This window comes from Lissotriton helveticus, chromosome 10 (assembly GCF_964261635.1).
Source record: "Lissotriton helveticus chromosome 10, aLisHel1.1, whole genome shotgun sequence".
In the NCBI taxonomy this organism is placed as follows: domain Eukaryota; kingdom Metazoa; phylum Chordata; class Amphibia; order Caudata; family Salamandridae; genus Lissotriton; species Lissotriton helveticus.
The window spans coordinates 63204187-63224167 of NC_136071.1; the positions used below are offsets into that span (position 1 = coordinate 63204187).

The 19981-nt window shown below is 44.2% G+C and overlaps 1 protein-coding gene across 1 annotated transcript in view; it reads left to right on the forward strand.

Moving 5' to 3' along the window:
- Positions 1–3636: 3636 nt before the first annotated feature.
- LOC144783908 (extracellular calcium-sensing receptor-like) overlaps positions 3637–19981 on the forward strand; it is a 119255-nt gene continuing 102910 nt past the window's right edge. Inside the window, exon 1 of the mRNA XM_078662648.1 lies at positions 3637–3713. Coding sequence (XP_078518774.1) covers positions 3637–3713 — 77 coding nt within the window. The remainder of the gene's footprint in view (positions 3714–19981) is intronic.

Below are 19981 nucleotides of genomic sequence, written 5' to 3' on the forward strand. Positions count from 1 at the left end.
GAGGAACATATTTTTTATGACAATTTTTTAGGTTTACAAGGGATTCTGGGTAACAGAACCTGGTGAGAGCCAGTCAAGTCACCCCATCCTAGATTCCCCTGGGTATAGGTTTGCTAGGTATCCCTATGTGCCGGCAGAGCTAGGTTTAAGAAGCTACAGCTAGGCACTATGCAAAAAAGGGTCCTTTTTCACTGCGAAAATGTGCTGTGTCCACGTTGCATTTTGGGCAGTTTCCGCTTGCGGGCACTAGGCCTACCCACACAAGTGAGGTACCATTTTTCTCGGAAGACCTTGGGGAACGCAGGGTTTATGGACTTTTGTCAATCCACGCAGATTGCAGAACTTTCCACTACAGTAATGTTAGGAACGTTTGTTTTTTTTGGGCACATTTTTAGGTTTGCAAGGGATTCTGGGTAACAGTACCTGGGGAGAGCGAGTCAATCACCCCATTCTGGATTTCCCTGTGTGTCTAGTTTTCAAAAATGTATAGGTTTGCTAGTTTAACTTAGGTGCCAGCAGAGTTAGGGTTCATAAACAATAGCTAGGCACTTAAAAAAAGGGTCATTTTTCATTGTGAAAATGCGGTGTGTACACGTTGCGTTTGGAGCCGTTTCCTGTCGTGGGCACTAGGCCTACCCACACAAGTGAGGTACCATTTTTATCGGGAGACTTAAGGTAACACTGAATTGTAGGGCAACTGTTATTGCTTATTGATTTTCGATGCATTGTTGCCTTCCAAATGAAAGACAAAGTATAAAAAATAAGTCCTTATTAAAAATGACCTATAATTCTCATGCTAGTATGGGTACTCCCAATTTCGGAAATGTGCAAATATCTACTGTTTCTAAACTCTATATTTTGTTCCTATTTCAGAAACACTTAGGTGTCTTTCATACCTATTTTCCCGTGTATCCATTTTCCCAGAATAATTGCTATATACCCGGTACATAATAAAAAAACATTGCAAGACGCTGCTCAGTTATTGGCTTTGGGTTCATCGGGTTCTGGGCGAACCTACAAGTCCTATATATCTCCACAACTAGAAAGGTCCAGTGGATGTAACTGTATATTGCTTTCAACAGCTGTCATAAATAGAAGAAGTTACAGGTGAAAACGTTGACACAAATGGCTGTATTTTTTCAACTAATTTTCAATTTTTCCGATATAGTTTCTATAAAGAAACCTTGAAGGATCTACACAAATGACCCCTTGCTGAATTCAGAATTGTGGCTACTATTCCGAAATGTATAGATTTCCAGGATTCATTATTGCTTTCATACCCATTTCTACAATTAACTGGAAGAAGGTTGAAAGCACAAAAAACGCAAAAATAGGCTATATCCCAGGAAAATACTGGCAGTTCGGTCTGGACTGTTCCCAAGGGGCACAGGGTCAAGACTGATTTGCATATGGCTGGATCCAAATTGGGGTGGCATAGTGGGCAAAAGAACAATGGATTTAACCAAGATCTTTTTACTGGGGGAGAATGTTTGCAATGTCAGCATTCCGTCCATCATTTGTTTGCTATAACACTTTTCGCCCTAAGTGGGATGGGTATGCCCAGTTGTGGGTCCTTGCTCACTGTGCCACTGGATTCAAGCTAGTTTGGCTGAACAAGGGTGGAAGGGTGACATGCCCTGAAACCGGTCCCAGTATGCTTGTTTCTGGTCCAGGGAGGACCTGGCCTGGCAGTTCAGTCTGGACTGTTCCCAAGGGGCACAGGGTCAAGACTGATTTGCAAATGGCTGGGTCCAAATTGGGGTGGCATAGTGGGCAAAAGAACAATGGATTTAACCCAGATCTTTTGACTGGGGAGAATGTTTGCATTGTCAGCATTCCGTCCATCATTTGTTTGCTATAACACTTTTCGCCCTAAGTGGGATGGGTATGCCCAGACGTGGGTCCCTTGCTCACTGTGCTACTGGATTCAAGCTAGCCTGGCTAAAAGAAGGGTGACATACCCTGAAACCGGTCCCAGGATTCTTCTTTCCGGTCCAGGGAGGACCTGGCCTGGCAGTTCGATCTAGACTGTTCCCAAGGGGCACAGGGTCAAGACTGATTTGCATATGGCTGGGTCCAAATTAGGGTGGCGTAGTGGGCAAAAGAACGATGGATTTAACCCAGATCTTTTGACTGGGGGAGAAAGTTTGCATTGTCAGCATTCCGTCCATCATTTGTTTGCTATAACACTTTTCGCCCTAAGTGGGATGGGTATGCCCAGACGTGGGTCCCTTGCTCACTGTGCCACTGGATTCAAGCTAGCCTGGCTGAAGACGGGTGACATACCCTGAAACCGGTCCCAGGATGCTTGTTTCCGGTCCAGGGAGAACCTGGCCTGGCAGTTTGGTCTGAACTGTTCCCAAGGGGCACAGGGTCAAGACTGATTTGCATATGGCTGTGTTCAAAATGGGTGGCGTAGGGGGCAAAAGAACGATGGATTTAACCCAGATCTTTTGACTGGGGAGAATGTTTGCATTGTCAGCATTCTGTCCATCATTTGTTTGCTATAACACTTGTAACAGATGCCGGCATCATGGAGTCTCATGATTAGGGTGCAGTGGGAGATGGTGTTGAAGCCAGCCGAGAGGTCCAGTAGGATGAGGGCTGTGGTTTTGCCCTGGTCAAGGCGGGAGCGAATGTCACAGTGGGGGGCAAGGAGTGTGGTCACAATGTTGTGATTGTTTTGGAAGCTGGGTTGGGTTGTGTTCAGGTAGTGGTTCTCTTCTCTGAAGTCAGAGAGTTTGGCGCTGATGGCCTTCTCTATGTCCTTGGATGGGTAGGAGGGAGCTGGGTCTGAAGTTCTTGAGGTCTGTCGGATCGGCGGATGGTTTCTTCAGCATGAGGTTGATCTCTGCATGTTTCCAGTCATCAGGGAAGGTGCCAGTTTCGATTGATCTGTTGACGGTGCGGGGAAGTTGGGGGGGGGCAATGGAGGCAGCTACTCTATGGAAGGTGTGGTACGGGCAGGGATCTGACGGGGATCCTGAGTGTATGCTCTTCATAGTCTTGAGTGTGTTGTCTGTGGTGAGCAGAGTCTAGTTGAGCACGAGCTGTTAGGGTACAGCGTGGTTGCCTGTGGTGATGGTGGGCGTAGAGGCAGGGTCATGGAAGTCGAAGCTGTTGTAGATTTGCCTGATCTAGTGGTGGAAGAAGGTGCCAAGTTTGTTGAAGAGGTCTTGGGAGGGTGGGACTTCAGTGGTCTCACTGTTGAGCCTTGCGAACTCTATGATGATGACAAAGAGTTCTTTGCCCCTGTGTGCGTTGGTGTTGATTCTGTCTTGGAAGGCCATTTTCTTAGTGGTCTTGATGAGAAGTTGGTGTACTTTGATAGGGGTTATGTTGTTCCTCCATCTCTTCTTGAGTCGTCTGTAGGTGAGTCTGGATTCATGGAGGGCTGGAGTGAACCAGCTGGCTTTCCTGGAGTGTTGCTTGCGTGGTGTCTTCTTAAGGGGTGTCAGAGTGTCGGCACAGTTGGAGATCAATTGGTGAAGGTTGCACGCTGCGGTGTTGGCATCTGTTGGTGTTGGAACAGTGGTTGTGTTGAAGAAGTCAATGAGATGTTCTTCAGTGGCCTTGTTCCAGCTCTGACGGGGGGCGATGAGGGCGGTGGTGTGCAATATGCATGCTTAATGCGAGATGTACGCAGTGGTCATTGGTCCAGAGGAGTTCGGTGGTGTGGCTGCAGGTGAAGTTCCCACTGGTGGAGGAAATGGGTTAGAGCGTATGTCAGGCTGTGTGGGCCGCTGCGGTGACTAGCTGCTTGAGTCTGATGTGGTCGAGGTTCTCCAGTAGGGATGCAGTATTCTGGTCACTGTGGTTGTCCAGGTGGAAATTGAGGTCTCCGAGCAGGATGTAATCTGTGGATGCAAGAGCATAGGGTGTAATGAGGTCTACGAGGGTGTCAGTAAAGGGGGGCTTGTATATGAGGAAGGGACACCTTACTGCACATAAACTATAATTCCCCAAGATGCAGGCACCCTTGCACTATGGTGAAAGTGTGCCTTCCGTTGGTGCTATGCAGCTGAATTCAACACCAGCGCATGGGGACATGCAGGGCTGCACCGTATTGTTGTAAATACGCGCATCCATTGTGTTGCACGGATGGCGCAATTAAATGTGACGCATCACTGTTTTTCCCCAGCGATGGGCTGCGTTTCATAAAGGAGTCCCTGAATCTGAATTTCCTCTTCCCTCTGCACCTGTGCTGAACTTGGTCCTGGGTGCCCAATTCTGCATTCTGGTGTTTTTGTATGTATTTTTTCCTTAGAGATGTATTTGTAAGCTCTTTTTACCACTATATGCTTGAAAGTGTCGTTGGGCTGACTAGAATGAACTTTTTTACCTATTTGGCCGGCCGTCACCTTTTTCACGCTAACGTGAATGTTTTTATCGCATTGACGCTAGAGTTACATAATTTTTTGTGCCTGTTAACTGATCCTAACACCACGTAGCGACGTATTGTAAATACTTGCAAACATAGCATTAGGGTTTGGCGATCAGCAGCGGTAAAATATTGCTGCTAAACAGTGTGAAAACTGCTTAGCGGCAATTCTTGTAAATATAGCCCAGGGTGTAATAGGTTCCTCCTGAATCACTAACTGGAGCAGAGTAAATAAACGGATTGAAGTGACTACATACAATGATTTTAGAGACAGACACTAGACCACATTTACAAGCTCCTATCGCCAAAGGAATGTCACTTTTAAGAATGTTTCCTGTGGTGATAGGGGCTTTGTCTTATTTTACAAGTCGACTTTAAGCCACTTAATGTGGTTTAATGCTGCCTTGTAAATAAGCCCCCCTTTCATACTACATTTAGCATGAAAGGGTTGGGCAATGGGTGTAGCGGTGGGCGTTCCGCCACCCAACACTCATTGATTTTGACACTGCGCCCTATTTTTAAAGTCGGTATAAATAGGAGGCAGCGCCAAAATTAAGACCAGGGAAAACCTGGTCTTAACATGGCAAAATGAAGAGAAATGCTTTATTTCTCCTTGCTTTTGCTGTGTCTATATGTGCTGCCTTGTGCAGCACACTAGGAACAGCAAAATGCCATGAATGATTGTATATGTAAAGGAAGGTGTCCCTTCCTGTTCAAAAACAATCTTTATAAAAATTACGATTTTCAGCTACTGTGTGTGCTGCACAATGCTGCACACATAGAAGTTTCAAACTGCCATTTGTGATTCGTGAATCATTCTCTCAACAATGGTGCAAGGGTGCCTGCGTTGGTGCTAAGCAGCTTAATTTAGCACCAGTGCTAGGAAAAACACAGGGATCTGCTGTATCTTTGTAAATACATTTCATCCCTGCATTTTTGGAATGGTGGAGCATGGCGTTAGCATCTTGTGCTTATTGCCACGCTCTGCCATTCCCTTGTAAATATGACCCACACATACACACGCACACACACACCAGCACAACAGATCATGTATCATCACTTTGTCTGATACTCATTAGCCAAGTGAGAGTTCTGAAATATTGGGGTAAAAGCAAGGGGCATGTACAAATTCAACAGTTTTTCCATGGATTAGGGTACTATGGGGCATATGTAGGTAATTTTCATTTTGCCATTCTCAAATTGTGATTTTTAGGAAATTACCATTAGAGAATCGCAAAACGAAATGTAGGTAGGATTAGCAAATTTTATTGCGAATCCCACTTATTCCTAATTTTGGGAATCGCAAATTGCGATTCGTAAATAAGGAATACCTTCTCATTCATTCCTATGGGCTAGAAGGCCCATAGGAATGAGTGGGAAGACATTCTCAATGTGCGATTCTCAATTAGAGAATCACAAATTGAGAATGCAATTTCAGGGTTGTAAGGGTGTCAATAGGACACCCTTTTGCACCCCTGAAATTGACATGTGTGCACATGTGGCCAACATACATGCTCTAAGGGCATGCATGTGACCCACATGGCACTTTGAAAAATGCCATAAAGTGCATTTTTCAATGAAATTGCAAAACACCACCAACCTGAAATTGGTGGTATTTTGCGATTCCTTAAGCCAAAAGTCGCTCAACTTGGGTGCCAAGGAGGGGAATGGGAAAGGGTAGCGTGACCAATATTACACAGTCACTAAGAGTGTTCTCTATACCACAATAGTCAGTCTCATATACAGAAACCATGAGCATGCGAGCGGCGCAACTCATGACTAGCTCAGCTCGTCATGAGCACGGAAGAGGTTAAAAAAGTGCAACTTACAATTGGATTTAGCAGAACTAGTTGTTCTTGGAGAGGGGACTATAAATGAGCATCCTGACACGACCACGCAGCGCTGCTGATTGAATGAGAGGAAATCACTAAATGGAGCCAATACTTTTTAACTGTGATATACTGTTTTATTAGTTGTCTTAGTTTTTAAAACATGGAAGGTTGTTTGAACTTTTGCACCTTTTTCTGACTGTATCCTCCTGTTAGAGCAGATACGCTGTTTTGGTTGCTGCGCTAGTTGGGCCCGATTCACAGAACAAACCTAAGACAAAATACTAAACTTACTACCATTTTGGTATTCACAGAATGCACTTACTCATTTTGTAATTCACAGAAGGCACTTACTCATTTCGGTATTAGCAAAAGTTAGGAGTCCTAACTTTAGGACTCCTAAATGCCTTCTGTGAATACCGAAAGTCTTAAAATTAGAGGGGATCCGCTGTTTTGAGTGCGGCACTAGTTGTTCTAGAGGGGGACTATAAATGAGCAGCCTGACGCAACCAAGCAGTGCTACTTATTGAAGGAGAGGAAAGCTTTAAATTGAATCGATACTTTTTAACTGTGATATACTGTTTTAATATTTGTCCCAGTTGTTAACAAAAATAAGCTTTTCTGACAGTGTTAGAGCAGGTCCACCATTTTGGTTGCCGCACTTGTTGTTGGAGGGGGATAATAAATGAGTAGCCTGAAGAGACCGCGCAGAGGATGCGTACAGCGGGCACGCTGCTGGGGCACAGAAGGCACGCCTTAGGCAAGCCGACGTGCCCAGATCTTGCCGAAGGCTGGAACCCACTGGCCCATTTTCTTCAAAAAAGTGCCTTCTGTGTGCGGTACTGCAGCCAAGACCTTTTTGCACTGGACTTAAAGGTGAGTTCTCATGCTGCATTAATTTAGAAACAGGTTCAGGCTCTGACAAAGAGAAATGCAAGTTGTCTTTCACCAATGAAGTAACTAGAGACACAAAATGTAAGAATCTTGTTATAGCCCCTCATCATATCCCATATGATGTCTTCACATGCTCATTATTGAGTGCAATGGACTTAATTAAACACAAAATTGAGTTTGTTGAATTTGTAGACACTCATGAGGTAGATATCATTTTTATTCATGAAAATGGGCAGACAAGACTTTTTGCCCAGACTTGGTTCAAGCAATACCAGCAGGTTACATGATTGCTAAAGCATATAGGAAAACTAAATGAGGGGGAGGGCTGGCCATTGTCACTCGTGGTCATCTTGTTGCACGCTATTTTCTGGGTGTAAATACTCCAATTTGTACTCCGAGCAACCCTGATCCACACCTTAGTTCATTGATAGAACCTAGTATTAAACTGACAGATCTTTAAGTGCTGGGTGACTTTCATTTCCATTTAGAGAACACAGAGGATAAAAACACTGTTTGTTGACTGATACAATGAGGAGTTTAGGGTTGCATCAAATAGTTAAATCTGCCACATATTGTGCAGGACATGCCCTAGATGATATCTTCTCTATTAATCCTCATCTAAAAATAATGGATGTCTTACGTCTAGTGTGGTCTGACCGTAAAGCAATGATGTTTTCCATCAATTTACCACAACCTCAACCCAAGATGGTCTTAAATCCTCAAGCCATAAAGATTAGGGTAGGACATGGCAGAAGATCAGCTCCTCGGATCTTGTCTCAGCTCTATTTGAAACCTTACCTGAATCCAACCTCATTCCTATGCAAGTCCTGGACACAGACATATTTGGCCTGGATTAATAAAGCAACTAACATTCTTGCATCTGAAAAAGTCTTTACCAATTGCAGAACCATAGTTTTCTGAGTGTTTAAGGACCCAAAAACAGTTGTGTACGAAATTGGAGCAAGTTTGGAGATCCAAATATGATCTCCAAGATAGAGAAGATTATAAACAGTCTACAGCAAAATACACAAAAATAATATTAAAAGAAAAAGCTAAATATTTTACTGACAAAGTTCCTCAATCTGGAAACTCTGTAAAGGTGCTTTTTAATATTCTAAAACAATTAGCAAAAATGCCTGTGTCCTGCAGCAGCAGTTGCAGCCAGACATTCTGCAACATCCTTGCTAATTTTTTCCAGTAAATAGTAAAGGAAGTCTTCAACACCTTGCTTAGTGTAGAACAAGTCTTCAAATTAATTGGTTCTATTAAATTGGGGTCACCAATACATCCATGCCCCCCAAAATCGGTCGCCTTGCTCCTGTTATTGTTGGTTCTCAATTCACTATGATTTTTAACAAACTCATTAATACTGGACCTTTTCACTCTAAGTGGAAGAAAGCCTCCATTCTACCTTTGCTAAACAACATTATTTAGATCCTCAGAGCCTACCATTTATAGGCCCATCTCAAGACTGCCCTTCCCAGCTAACATATTAGACAAGGCTCTGAACATTGAACTCATTTCATTTATTGACAATGACAACCTCCAAGATTGCACTCAATGTGGATTTAGAAAGTCACAGAAAACAGAAACAGCACTTGTAGCTGCATCAGAGGAACTGAGGTCCATTCCAGATGGTGGAGGACGAGCCGCTTTGATAATATCAGATCTCTCAGTGGCCTTTGACACGGTCAATCATAATATCCGAATTAACCGAATTGCTAAATTAGGAGGCTAACTAATAGAAGGACCCATGTTTCTATGGGTGATTTCATATCTGAACAGTTTTTTTCTGCCATGTAGGGTACCCTAGGGCTCTTCATTGAGACCTACTCTTTTTAATCTCTATGTTACTCCACTGGCAAGACTGACAAGATTTTTGAGTTTCTCTGTGGTGTCGTATGTCGATGACACCCATATTGTGATATCCATATCAAACAATCATGAGGAAACTGTGAAAAGCTTATGCTCCTGTACGCCTCAGGTACAATGCTGGATGTCATTAAACTTGCCTAAAGCTCAACTCCGGAAAGACTGAGGTCCTTCTTTTTGGTAGAGGTAACTCATTCTGGTCACCAAGCTGGTGGCTGCAGGATATGGGGGTTCCACTCACACCAGAGTGAAAAATGAAGACCTTAGGAATCCGTTTTTATGATATATTCTTGTAGTTGAAGTCAAAAGAGTTAAAGTTAATATGAATGAGTTCTCAGATGGTTCAGGCACAGAGGAATTTCAAGGTTTCCACGTATGTGTATGAATGGCTAATACAGGTATTGCTCCATTGTTCATAGCGTGAGTATTAAGGACTTTTTCCTATATCACCATAAAGAAACAGCATCTTTTATAGCGCCCAGAAAAATTTCCAAACCAAATATTAGTATGCCTTTTGCAAAATAAACCGCCTTGATCAAAGAAGAAAGCAGGGACAAAACTAAGGCAAAGGTCTTATACAATAGCACAATTTCACATATTTGTCGGCTCATTTATAGGGCAGTACAACCATAACAAATAATATACTTAACCCCTTCCCTGCTGCCGTCGGCCGTTGGCCATTGCAAGCACTACCTCGCCGGTGCTGCGAACATCCAATGGCTGACGCGGCCCTGCCCATTTTGCGGACCTGCTGCACTGCAGCCATATCGCGGCCGCGGCAAAGGGGTTAATCCAAACACTACTGAGACATCATTGTGTGCTTGACAGTTCTGAATTAAGATGGCTTGTCACGTTGCAAGCCTTATTTAGTAACAACATCCTTGTTGAATATTTCTGCTTATATTGAATATATCAGGCTGAATCATTATTTTCTGAAGGCTCAAATAATGCAACGTGCATTTTCAAAACCATGAAAATATGTATTTTCTTAAGGTGTATTGTTAGACAAGACAGCCTTAAGATGCTCTCCCCCCAACTTTTTTCCTACCTCCTCCATTTTTCTGATTTCTTTTAGACTCTGTGCACTGTACCACTGCTAACTAGTGCTAAAGTGCTTGTGCTCTCTCCCTAAACATGGTAATATTGGCTCATCTCAATTGGCATATATAATGTACTTATAAATCACTGGTAAAGTCTACTACATGTGTCCAAGGCCTGTAAATAAAATGCTACTAGTGGGTCTGCAATACGCATTGTGCCATCCACTTAAGTAGCCTTCTAACCATGTCTCAGGCCTGCCATTACATAGCCTGTATGTGCAGTTACACTGCTGTTTTAACCTGATAAGATAAACCTCTTGCCAGGCTTAAACCTTCACTTTTTATACACACAAGTCACCCTTAAGGTAGATCCTGAGTAACCCTGAAGACGGGTGGATTGTATTTAAAGGGCAGGGCATGTACTGTTAAGTTGTACATACCCCGGTAGTGAAACACTCCCAAATTCATTTTTTACTACTGCAAGGCCTATCTCTCCCCAAGGATAACATTGGGATTACCTTATTAAATCGTTTTAGTGTAATTCCCAGTTGTGAAGAGATAGACTTTTCAAGTCTGGTGTCTCTGAACTCACAATTTCAAATCACAGCTTATGGTCAAGTCAGATTTTAAGTAGCAAGTCTGACAATGCCACTTTTGGAAAGATGGTATTTTCTTACTTTAGCCAATTGTCTCTGAATACACGTCTTCGGTGGGTGACAGCAGGGCTTTGTGCATTCCCTCTAGACAGCCACACACAAAGAGAGCTTCGGTGTGACTTGATGGGCCACACCCATCCTGATGGGTTATCCTGGGCAGGATGGGGGGGAGCGGCTGCACTTACACCTGAATAGGCTGTCTCCAGTCCCCACACATAGACTGCATACCCCCCTGTAGTGAGTCTGCCAACAGGACAGGAAGGAAGAATCTCTGTGCACTTCAAATGCTTTCTTTGAAGTCTCCACCCCTTTAAAGGTGCAACTGGGTATATGTTCTGGACTTCTGTCACCACCACTTCAGTATACTTCTGGACCTGAGAAGACTCTGCCAGGAAGAAGAACTCCTGTGCTACTGAAGGACTGTCACTCTGCTACACTGCTGCTTTGCTGGACCACTGCTTTGCTGTCCTGCACTCATTTCCTGCCTGGGTGAGAATGTCTGGCCCTGCATCACTTTAACCCAGAGGGACTTCAATGGTTTGCTGGCTTACCTCCTGGTTGAAATCTCAGGGACTTAAAAGACGTGGATCGGAAACAGTGCATCCACATCATTGCGTGGAGTGGACCCTGCGCATTGCATTCGGAACAAGAGCATTGCACTCGGAGCTGATGCATCCTTTGCAGAACAGATGCATCACATTCAGAACCAGCGCATCACCCTTAGAACAAATGCATTGCCACCTTTACATGGGGAAACCGATGCATCTTGATGAGTTGCGGGATTGGAACAGACGCATCGTCTCAGCTGCACCCGCATCTTCTTCTACATTGATGCACACAAGGTCCACAGTACTTTTATTTAATGGGCCAAGTAGGTCACTGTATCCAGCCTGTGCTTCATCATGGTCGACCTGAACATTTGACTCTTCACCGGTTCAGCACGATCACATATCCAATTTAAACGCTTACTGCTGCTGAGCACTATTTTTCAGTTTATTCTTGATAAATCATATCTCACGTTCTACTTGTTCGATTTTTGTCATTTTTTGCTTTGTTTTATTCATTGTAATAACTTCTATTTTACTAACCAAGCGTGGATTCATTTTTTGTGGTGTTTTCAATGTTTTACTGTTTGAAATGTTGCAAAGATTCTTTACACATTGCCTCTGAGTTAAGCCTGAATGCTTTGTGCCAGGCTACCAGCGTGAGCAAAGGTTATTTTAGGGCTTGCCTTACACTTAACCTGACTAGGATTTTGGTTCCTGATTGGACATGGTGCATACCGCTTCCAACCAGAAACCCTATTTCTAACATGCATCAATATCCCTCAAGTTTTAAAGTTTGATTTAGATTTTGGTGGAAACTGAAAATCCTCCATTTTGTGCAGGGTGTGATAAATTCAGAGCACATCAGCTAGTTGAATTAACTAGACCACAAGGATATTGTAATTGAGGAAATTCTACCTGTTAAAGTCTCCTTCATATTAAGCACTTTCTAGGCAAATGAAAGGCGACTTTGTTACTATCCACCTAAAAAGTCAGGCCCTAAATGCTGTCTTCTTTTCCCTTGCTTTTGTTGTTGAAATAGACCAAAAAGAATGCCATGTTTTGGTAAATATTCATACCATTTTCCTCACCCAGATTTATTTTGCTATTTCAGCTTTGAATATGTTGTATGCACATATCCAGTGCAGATCGTTTTTTCTCAAAAGGATAAACATCTTTTCCATTTTGACTACAGCTGTAGTTCTAACCCTGGACGTAGCGGCCGTTGTGCCTCAACGCGTATTTTCACAGGGTTTAAAAAAACCTCTGTGGAAATACGTAACGCTTGCTCCTCCCTCCCAAAGTCTTTTGAAAATGTTAAACACCAACTTACCTGTTGTCTGCCACCTCCCATGCCTGGACGCTAGCCGTCCTGCTCCTCGCATCTTCTGTAATAAAAAAAAACACTACTTCTTACGTGTGACTTGCGTGCGAGGGAGCAGCTAACTCCGCTCCACCACTGAGGCTGAGTTTTTGCCTACTCCACGTTTGCCGCAGCATAGGCAAATCTCCGCAAACTCCGCTGGCGGAGCGGAGTTACCCGCCCAGGGTTATGTAGCCCCCAAAATACAGCTCTATTATATAATATTTTCAATCAATTTCAAATTATGCAGTTTATCAACTACTAGCAGCCTGTCCCGACGTTGTCCGGGGCAGAAATAGAATGTGTGGCACATCACTTACAATCCGCTCCCTGTGACATACGTGATTTATAATGAAAGTGTGAGGAACTGTGCCTCTGAAACTCTTTTCATTGTAGTAATTGGAAAAAAGTAAACTGTGAGGTTAGCAGCATTAGGTGAGTATCACAAAATGTAAGATTATTTCAGAGCAATATTTATCACTGAGCTTACACGTCGTTATGTACCTGTTCATTGAAGTTGGTGCTTGAGCCCCCGCCTGAGCACCGGAGCAGTATGCAAAGCTTTGTGATCCCCGCTGTTAGGTGAGTGGCTTGAGCCCCCGCGTGAGCACCGTAGCAATGCCGCGGCCCATGAAGCCTTGCCCATTGGTGTTTGGCCACGCCCCTCTGACAATCATTGAGCTTACACGTCGTTATGTACCTGTTTATTGAAGTTGGTGCTTGAGCCCCCGCCTGAGCACTGGAGCAGTATGCAAAGCGTTGTGATCCCCGCTGTTAGGCTGAGTGGCTTGAGCCCCCGCATGAGCACTGTAGCAATGGCGCGGCCCATGGAGCCTTGCCCATTGGTGTTTGGCCACGCCCCACTGACAACGTCCAGGAGGCGCGCCCCGTGAATGCGTCATCCATTTAGGTTTTGCCACGCACCTCTGACAACGGCCAGGCCCACAACGGAGTAATACGAAGGTTTTTGTTTACAATGCCGTTTTCGCTTTTACCAGTAATGATTCGGAATGGCGCGCCCCGCGCTCCGTGAATGCCGCGCCTATTGGTGTTTGCTGTTTGTACACGCCCCTCTCACAACGCCTATGCCCACAAGGGAGTCCTGAGAAGGTTTTTTTGCCGCGCCCATTGCTGACAGCACAACGCCCACGCCCACAAGGGACTACTTTACCCCTAAGGTTGTTTTACCTTTGTAATGTATATGGTGGCCACTTGTATAGCCTATGTCCATCTGCTGCAACTGTCCTTTCCAATGCTGTATCGGGTGTTGTGATTGGTGCTGTGGATCCTGAGATTACCCGCCTCAAAGGTTTGGGCTCTCTCTTTATTATATTAGTATAGATATAGATTTAGTTCAGACACAAAAAAAACTTTATGAGAACGTGAAGTTTTCATATATAACAGCACCATTTTTTTGTTTTTGTACCTACTGGTTTTTAGACGTCTGCTCTAAACAAGTCTCCCTAAAGAAGCTTCACCTACTCTAAACTTCTGTTTAAAATAGATTTACGCTGCAATCATCCGTGTTACACTGTAAAAGAAGGTAAGATGCTTTGTACGTTTGGGCGAAGAACCTGCAGCATGAATGAACACTCGTCTGGAGGGGTTGTGGATCCAGTCCGCCCTCAGTGCTTGCGTGCTCAGTCCCTGCTTGCCATGTCCCCATGGCCTCCAGTGGTTTGGCGAGATCTCGACAAGTCTCATTAGCCATCTTGATTGCGGTCTTATTTGAACCATGTCCAAGGCCTTGAGTCTTGCTTTGCCTTGAGTTTCCCGCCTGCCAAGAGCCTGCTTTGTGCTGCGGATCCGATATCCTGTTGCCACCCAGCTGGCTGGAACACCTGTAAGGAACCAAATAGGAACATTAGCAAAGACCAAAAGGTGTCTGGAGTACCACAGAGAGAAAAAAAATGATGCACTGCAACAATGCTCAGGGCAATTGCAATTAAAAGTGCCTGAGATTAATTTACTCGTTAAAAGCATCACCTTTTTATTTTCCTCAATGTGATGTCTTAGGGTTGCCCGGCATACCCTTATATGGGTCCTGTGCTCATTGTGCCACAAGAACAAGCATTCTCACACTGTTGAAGTGGAAACAGGTCTGTATTCAAAGTGAATCTAGCCTGGCAGTTCAGGTTATTCTGTTCCTACTGCAGGACCAAAACAGAATTGAATTAGAATGGTTCTTGCCTGTAGTTGTGCACTGGGAAAAGAAATGATGAGCTGGCATGTGTGCCCAGCATTAATACCAGTGTTTCAAAATATTTAAAGCATTCCACCCATCACCTTTTTGTTTCTGGGCAGGCTTCACTCACCCCTTGACAAATACAGAACAGGCAGAAACAGAGCAAGCTTCACTAATTGACACATTATCTGGAAAAGTGTTACTAATTTATAATAGCCTCATCATAGGCAGCATCAGTGAGAGCTTTATGCACCCACAGAGAAGGGATAAAGTTATTAGAGAAAGAAGTATTTGTGCAAGCTTTACTCCAACCCTGAACTGGTACAGGACCAGCAGCAGCAGTGAAAGCCTAACACACACAACCTGAAGAGCTATATTAAAACCCACAATTAAGGCATAAGAAGTTCAAGTTTCACTTACATCTTAAACAGGTACACAACAGGCAGCAGTAAATATTTCACAAACAGAAGAGCTACAATAAAGCCAGTAGCAAAGGTGGAAGCAGTTCAAGCTCTGCCACACAAAAGCATTGCATTCACCCTACAGCCAGCAGAAAGGTATAACAATGACTGTAAGAAAATGTGCTATTAGTTGTGCTGGATGTTAGTCCTTCGCAAGTAATAGGTCTACAATTGCCTGCTTACTGGGCACCAAGTACCCCATTGCAGCACTAGACTCTCGGAGTGTAGGGAAGCAGAGAAGTCCAAGTCCTACTAAGGGAACATGGTGTGGGTTAGTAATCTCCATCTGCTGGCATGCATCAATTATTGTCCAGTTGGAGATTTTTCTTTTAAAAAGAAAAGGTACATTTACTAAACACACTCAAACGCTGCAGCTCGTTTCTGACACCCAGGATGCACTTTAGTTTTTGAAGGACCTGGGAACTGTGGGCCCCATTTATGAGAAGTGACCCATCGCTGCGTGAAAGCAGCGATGCACCACTTCTCAGTGCCCCCATCTTAACACATGATTGATGTGTCATATTTATAATATGACGCATCATGTCTCAAGGAGTTACAGATACGTCGGTATTTCTGACGTATCTGTATGGCGCGAAAATGACGCATTGCTGGAGTGTGTCACAAAAGTGGCACAACTCCAGTAATGTGTCCTTTCACATTGGGCAAGCCCCATGTGAAAGGGCCTGTGTCAGTCTTACGCCTGCTGTGAGGCAGGCGTAAGATATTGACGCATTTGCGCCCTAGGAGTGGCGCAGTGAAATCTCAAAGATTTCACTGCGTCACGTCTACGACCCGTTTTTGCGCCAATACGCCCCTCTTGCATACATTATATCTGGCGCAGGTATAATGTGGCGCAGGGGTTTACAAAGTGACGCATCTATCTAGATGCGTCACTTTGTAAAAATGGAGCAACAAGGCGCATTTTTTACGCCACTGGTGCGTCACAAAAAGTGACGCACAGGTGGCGTAAAAGTGACGCACAGCCTCATAAATGAGGCCCTGTGTTTTTAATTGCCGAGCCGACTCTTGCGTGCGCGCACATCGGCCAAGGGCTGGTCTGGGACCACCCTCCGACACCGGAGAAGTGGAGCAGGATCCATACATCTAAGGTACTGTTCACTAATATAAATTGACTTGTTAATTAGTATCTAATGGCTAAACAGATTAAACGAAAGGATGCTCTTATGTCTTCAAGGGGGCATCAATGTCTTCCCTACACAGGCGGAGTCGGTGCTGACACACGAAATACAGCTCACGGAAAAAAGACTCTCTTTGGATACCTTTGTGACCCTAAAAAGATCATCATTAGGTTGTATGAGCAGGGCTAACTCCCTCGCAGGCGCTAAAACAGCTGTTGTGTACCTGTATGATGATCCAGTAATTATGGACAGACCTGGGGGACATTCATCCTAGCAGATTCCACCTGTACAGTGTACAGTGCCGGTTGCGGTGGGGAGTGGTGCCACGCCGGAGCAAGAGGCGTCCCGCTCCCTAGAAGTCTTTCCCACTGTGCCCCTTGCACCTATTTTGTCTTAAGTGAAACATTTGTTGAGGTTTTCGAAGGGACACTTCATTAAGATATACTGTTCTAAGATGGCCGCCGCACCTTTGAGTCATGTGAATTGACATCTGTGTACGAAGAATTTTCCCCGCGTTTACATTTCCCCCGGGTAAATGAGAGTCCACATGACACACTAAATGTAACACGATATTATTATATATCTCAAAAGACATCGTAAGTGTGCAAGCGGACACGTGGTTGCAGGGTCCAATCACCGACCTGCTTCCCACGTGGTGTGACCGGCCAATCAGAGCCAGGCTACGCGGAAACGCTAATAAATAAACTACAAGCCCTGTTCATGGCGCTCCGGTGTTGAGGAAACGCCGTTTGCAGTACCTCCACGAGTAAGCATGCAAACGCGGAACCTATTGACGAACAGACGGTGAGAGTAGACATGCTGATGTTAATTTTCGCCCGTATGGCGTTTTCCCCCGTGTCTTTTGTCCAGGCACCTAAAGAAGGGAGGCGGGACCCTACTTACCGATCGGAAGGGGGTCTGAGATTTTGCACAGAGCCAGAGCGGTAACGGTATGAAAGTAAAGGACTTATCTAGGTAAAGAGCATTTTCAGTCCATGACAGGGTGCAATGTGGATATTAAATATGCAGTATTGCTACAGGCAGATGCCCACATATATATATATGTGTATCTTATGTTTTTGATTTCCAGCACTTTAAAAGCACAGTATCGCTGGCAGTGACATCGTAAATATACGTTGGCCCTGAAGAAATTGCCTGATATCATACCCAAGGCAATGAAACATGTCGGCTGTGGGCTGAGTATGAGGCGATAGGTAGTATTCATATCTCACCCTTTTATATTACATGTTAAACTGCAATGCAACAAGAAGATATAAATAAAGTAAGAGTAGTATCTTGTTGCGCAGTTTTGTGTGTGTTATATGTTGAACGTTGTTAGTCCGTGTCACATATATGTTGTTTGTACACTGCACCATTCACTGTTATTTTCTTTACTTTGGGTTTTGGACACGTTTTCGTTAAGCTATTTGACACCGATGATGAGAACAGGGCCGACCTGGTGAGTACCAACCAGGGGCCCCATTGGTGGTGCGCCCGTGAGGTGTCATCTAGCTATTCACACCTTTTTTCTAAATGTTGTCCCTCTAGTGAATGTCTGTACTGTGTTGGACGGTTTTCTGTTTATCAGAGATGGGCTCATTTTTTAACGTTGGCAATAGACTGAAACAGTGTTATAATCTCTATGAATAGAGATATAATTAGAGTGCTCTTTGGACGATCTAGAACTGTTTACAGCCTTACTTAATTCTGTGTTGCCTTGAGGACTGGGTCATTTTTTGATTAGTGTTAAGTGAAACACTAACAGCATTAGATCCCGGGACCGGGGAGGTCCCCAATTGATCCAAAAAGCATCTAAGGGTTAACCCAAGGGGAGTGTGGCGGGATTGTCATTAATAGCTTACATTTTTACATTTACATTTACATTTACATTACCCTTACATAGCTAATAACGAACCGCCGGCAAAACGGACCAGGCACGTCGCCTCCCAAAAGCCAAAACAGAAGCCCAGATTAAAGCAGCCACCTTCCAAATTAACAAATCAAGAACTTACGATCCCGAAAGGTGCACAAGGGTAATCATGGAATCCCACATTGCAGGGCACATCCTCTAGCCCACTGATTCCCGATTGTAATAATGATCAGTGGAGAAGACTTGAGACATTGGTGTCTGTGCTGCTGGATCCTTTACTATGTAAATTATGGTAAATCAAGGAGAAACTCTTGATGATTGAACAGTTAAATAGTGCATCATCTAACCCATCAAATACAGGGGGGTGTTGTTTTAATTATTCTGTTCAACCATTAGCGGTGCCATCTGTTGCCCAGAGGGCAACAGAAGTGGGAGGACCTGTGACATGGATTCCACCTTCACTATCTTAAATGGGCTCTGACCCCCGATTAGACAAATGAGTTGACATGGTAAATCATACCCCTCAATTTAACCCTGTAGCAATAGGCCCTAAAACACATTCTAGGATTTTGGGGGCAAAATATGTAAGGTCAGCGGAGGCAGGGTCCGAGAAGGTCCAATTGGAGAACCGTCAAAACGCATTAATGGGAGATAGTGCACACCAACAATAAATGAGAGGGGAAGATATATTAGTAGCCCCCTATAGTGGTGGGCTTCCAGTAATAAATCTCCCACCGGCAGGTTGCCCATTTACAGTGGTTCTGACAGGTGTGCCAGGAAATATTAACACACAGGAGTCCACTGTTCAGTTAATTAATAAGGTGGCGCACTGGATGTGCAAGTATGCTATATTTCATATTAAAGATCATCGGCATATTCTTATTGCCAGGAGGGTGTCTTGGATTGGCAAGTCGAGGAAAGTTTTCCCAGGAGAACGCATAATTGTTACGTTTAGAGACCCTGAGTTAGCTCATGAGATCCTCTCGTATTCAGCTGGTTCATTTGCTGTAGAGTCCGGCATTAATCCTCTGCCCTTGGGCTTCCTTTAGAGACCATCGCCCAGCTTTAATCCCATACAATGCTACACAGGGCAGGACCAGGGAACTGGGTGGGGCGGTAACCAATACATTGGCACCACTGAGGGATTTGAAGAACGACGTAGAATGACTAAACCACAGGGAGCAGAGTGGGGGTAGAGCCAGTGATATCCTTTTGGCCAACACTGATATTGCAGAGATGAGTGTGGAACACCATATGGGGACAACATTACAATCCCCATTGGAGTGCAGGGAGTCTGATATCTTCGGGACAAATCTTGTAGGTAGGCCCGTCATCCTGCGGAGTAGTACTGGGATTGCTGATTCTATTGTGGGGAGAAGTGGGGGAGACATAAAAATTATCTTGTGGAACATAACAGTACTGTCTAGTAAGTTTGGGGAGGAGCAATGGCTCACTTATATGAGGGAGTACCACATAATATGTCTACAGGAAACATGGGAGGCAGGTAAAAATATATTTATCAAAGGATATAAAACCTTATTTTGCCCAGCAGTTAGATCAGTCTACGGTAGAGCTGAGTGGGATCTGATCATGTTCATAGATCTGAAAATTCAGGGCAGTTGGAAGAACCTGGCATGGGACTCAATGTTGTCCAAGGATTAACATTCTCAAATAATACCTTTATTGTAATTGTAATACATTTTTATAAGGTAATGCCAAAGGCACAGGGCGCAAGTAGTCTCCAAG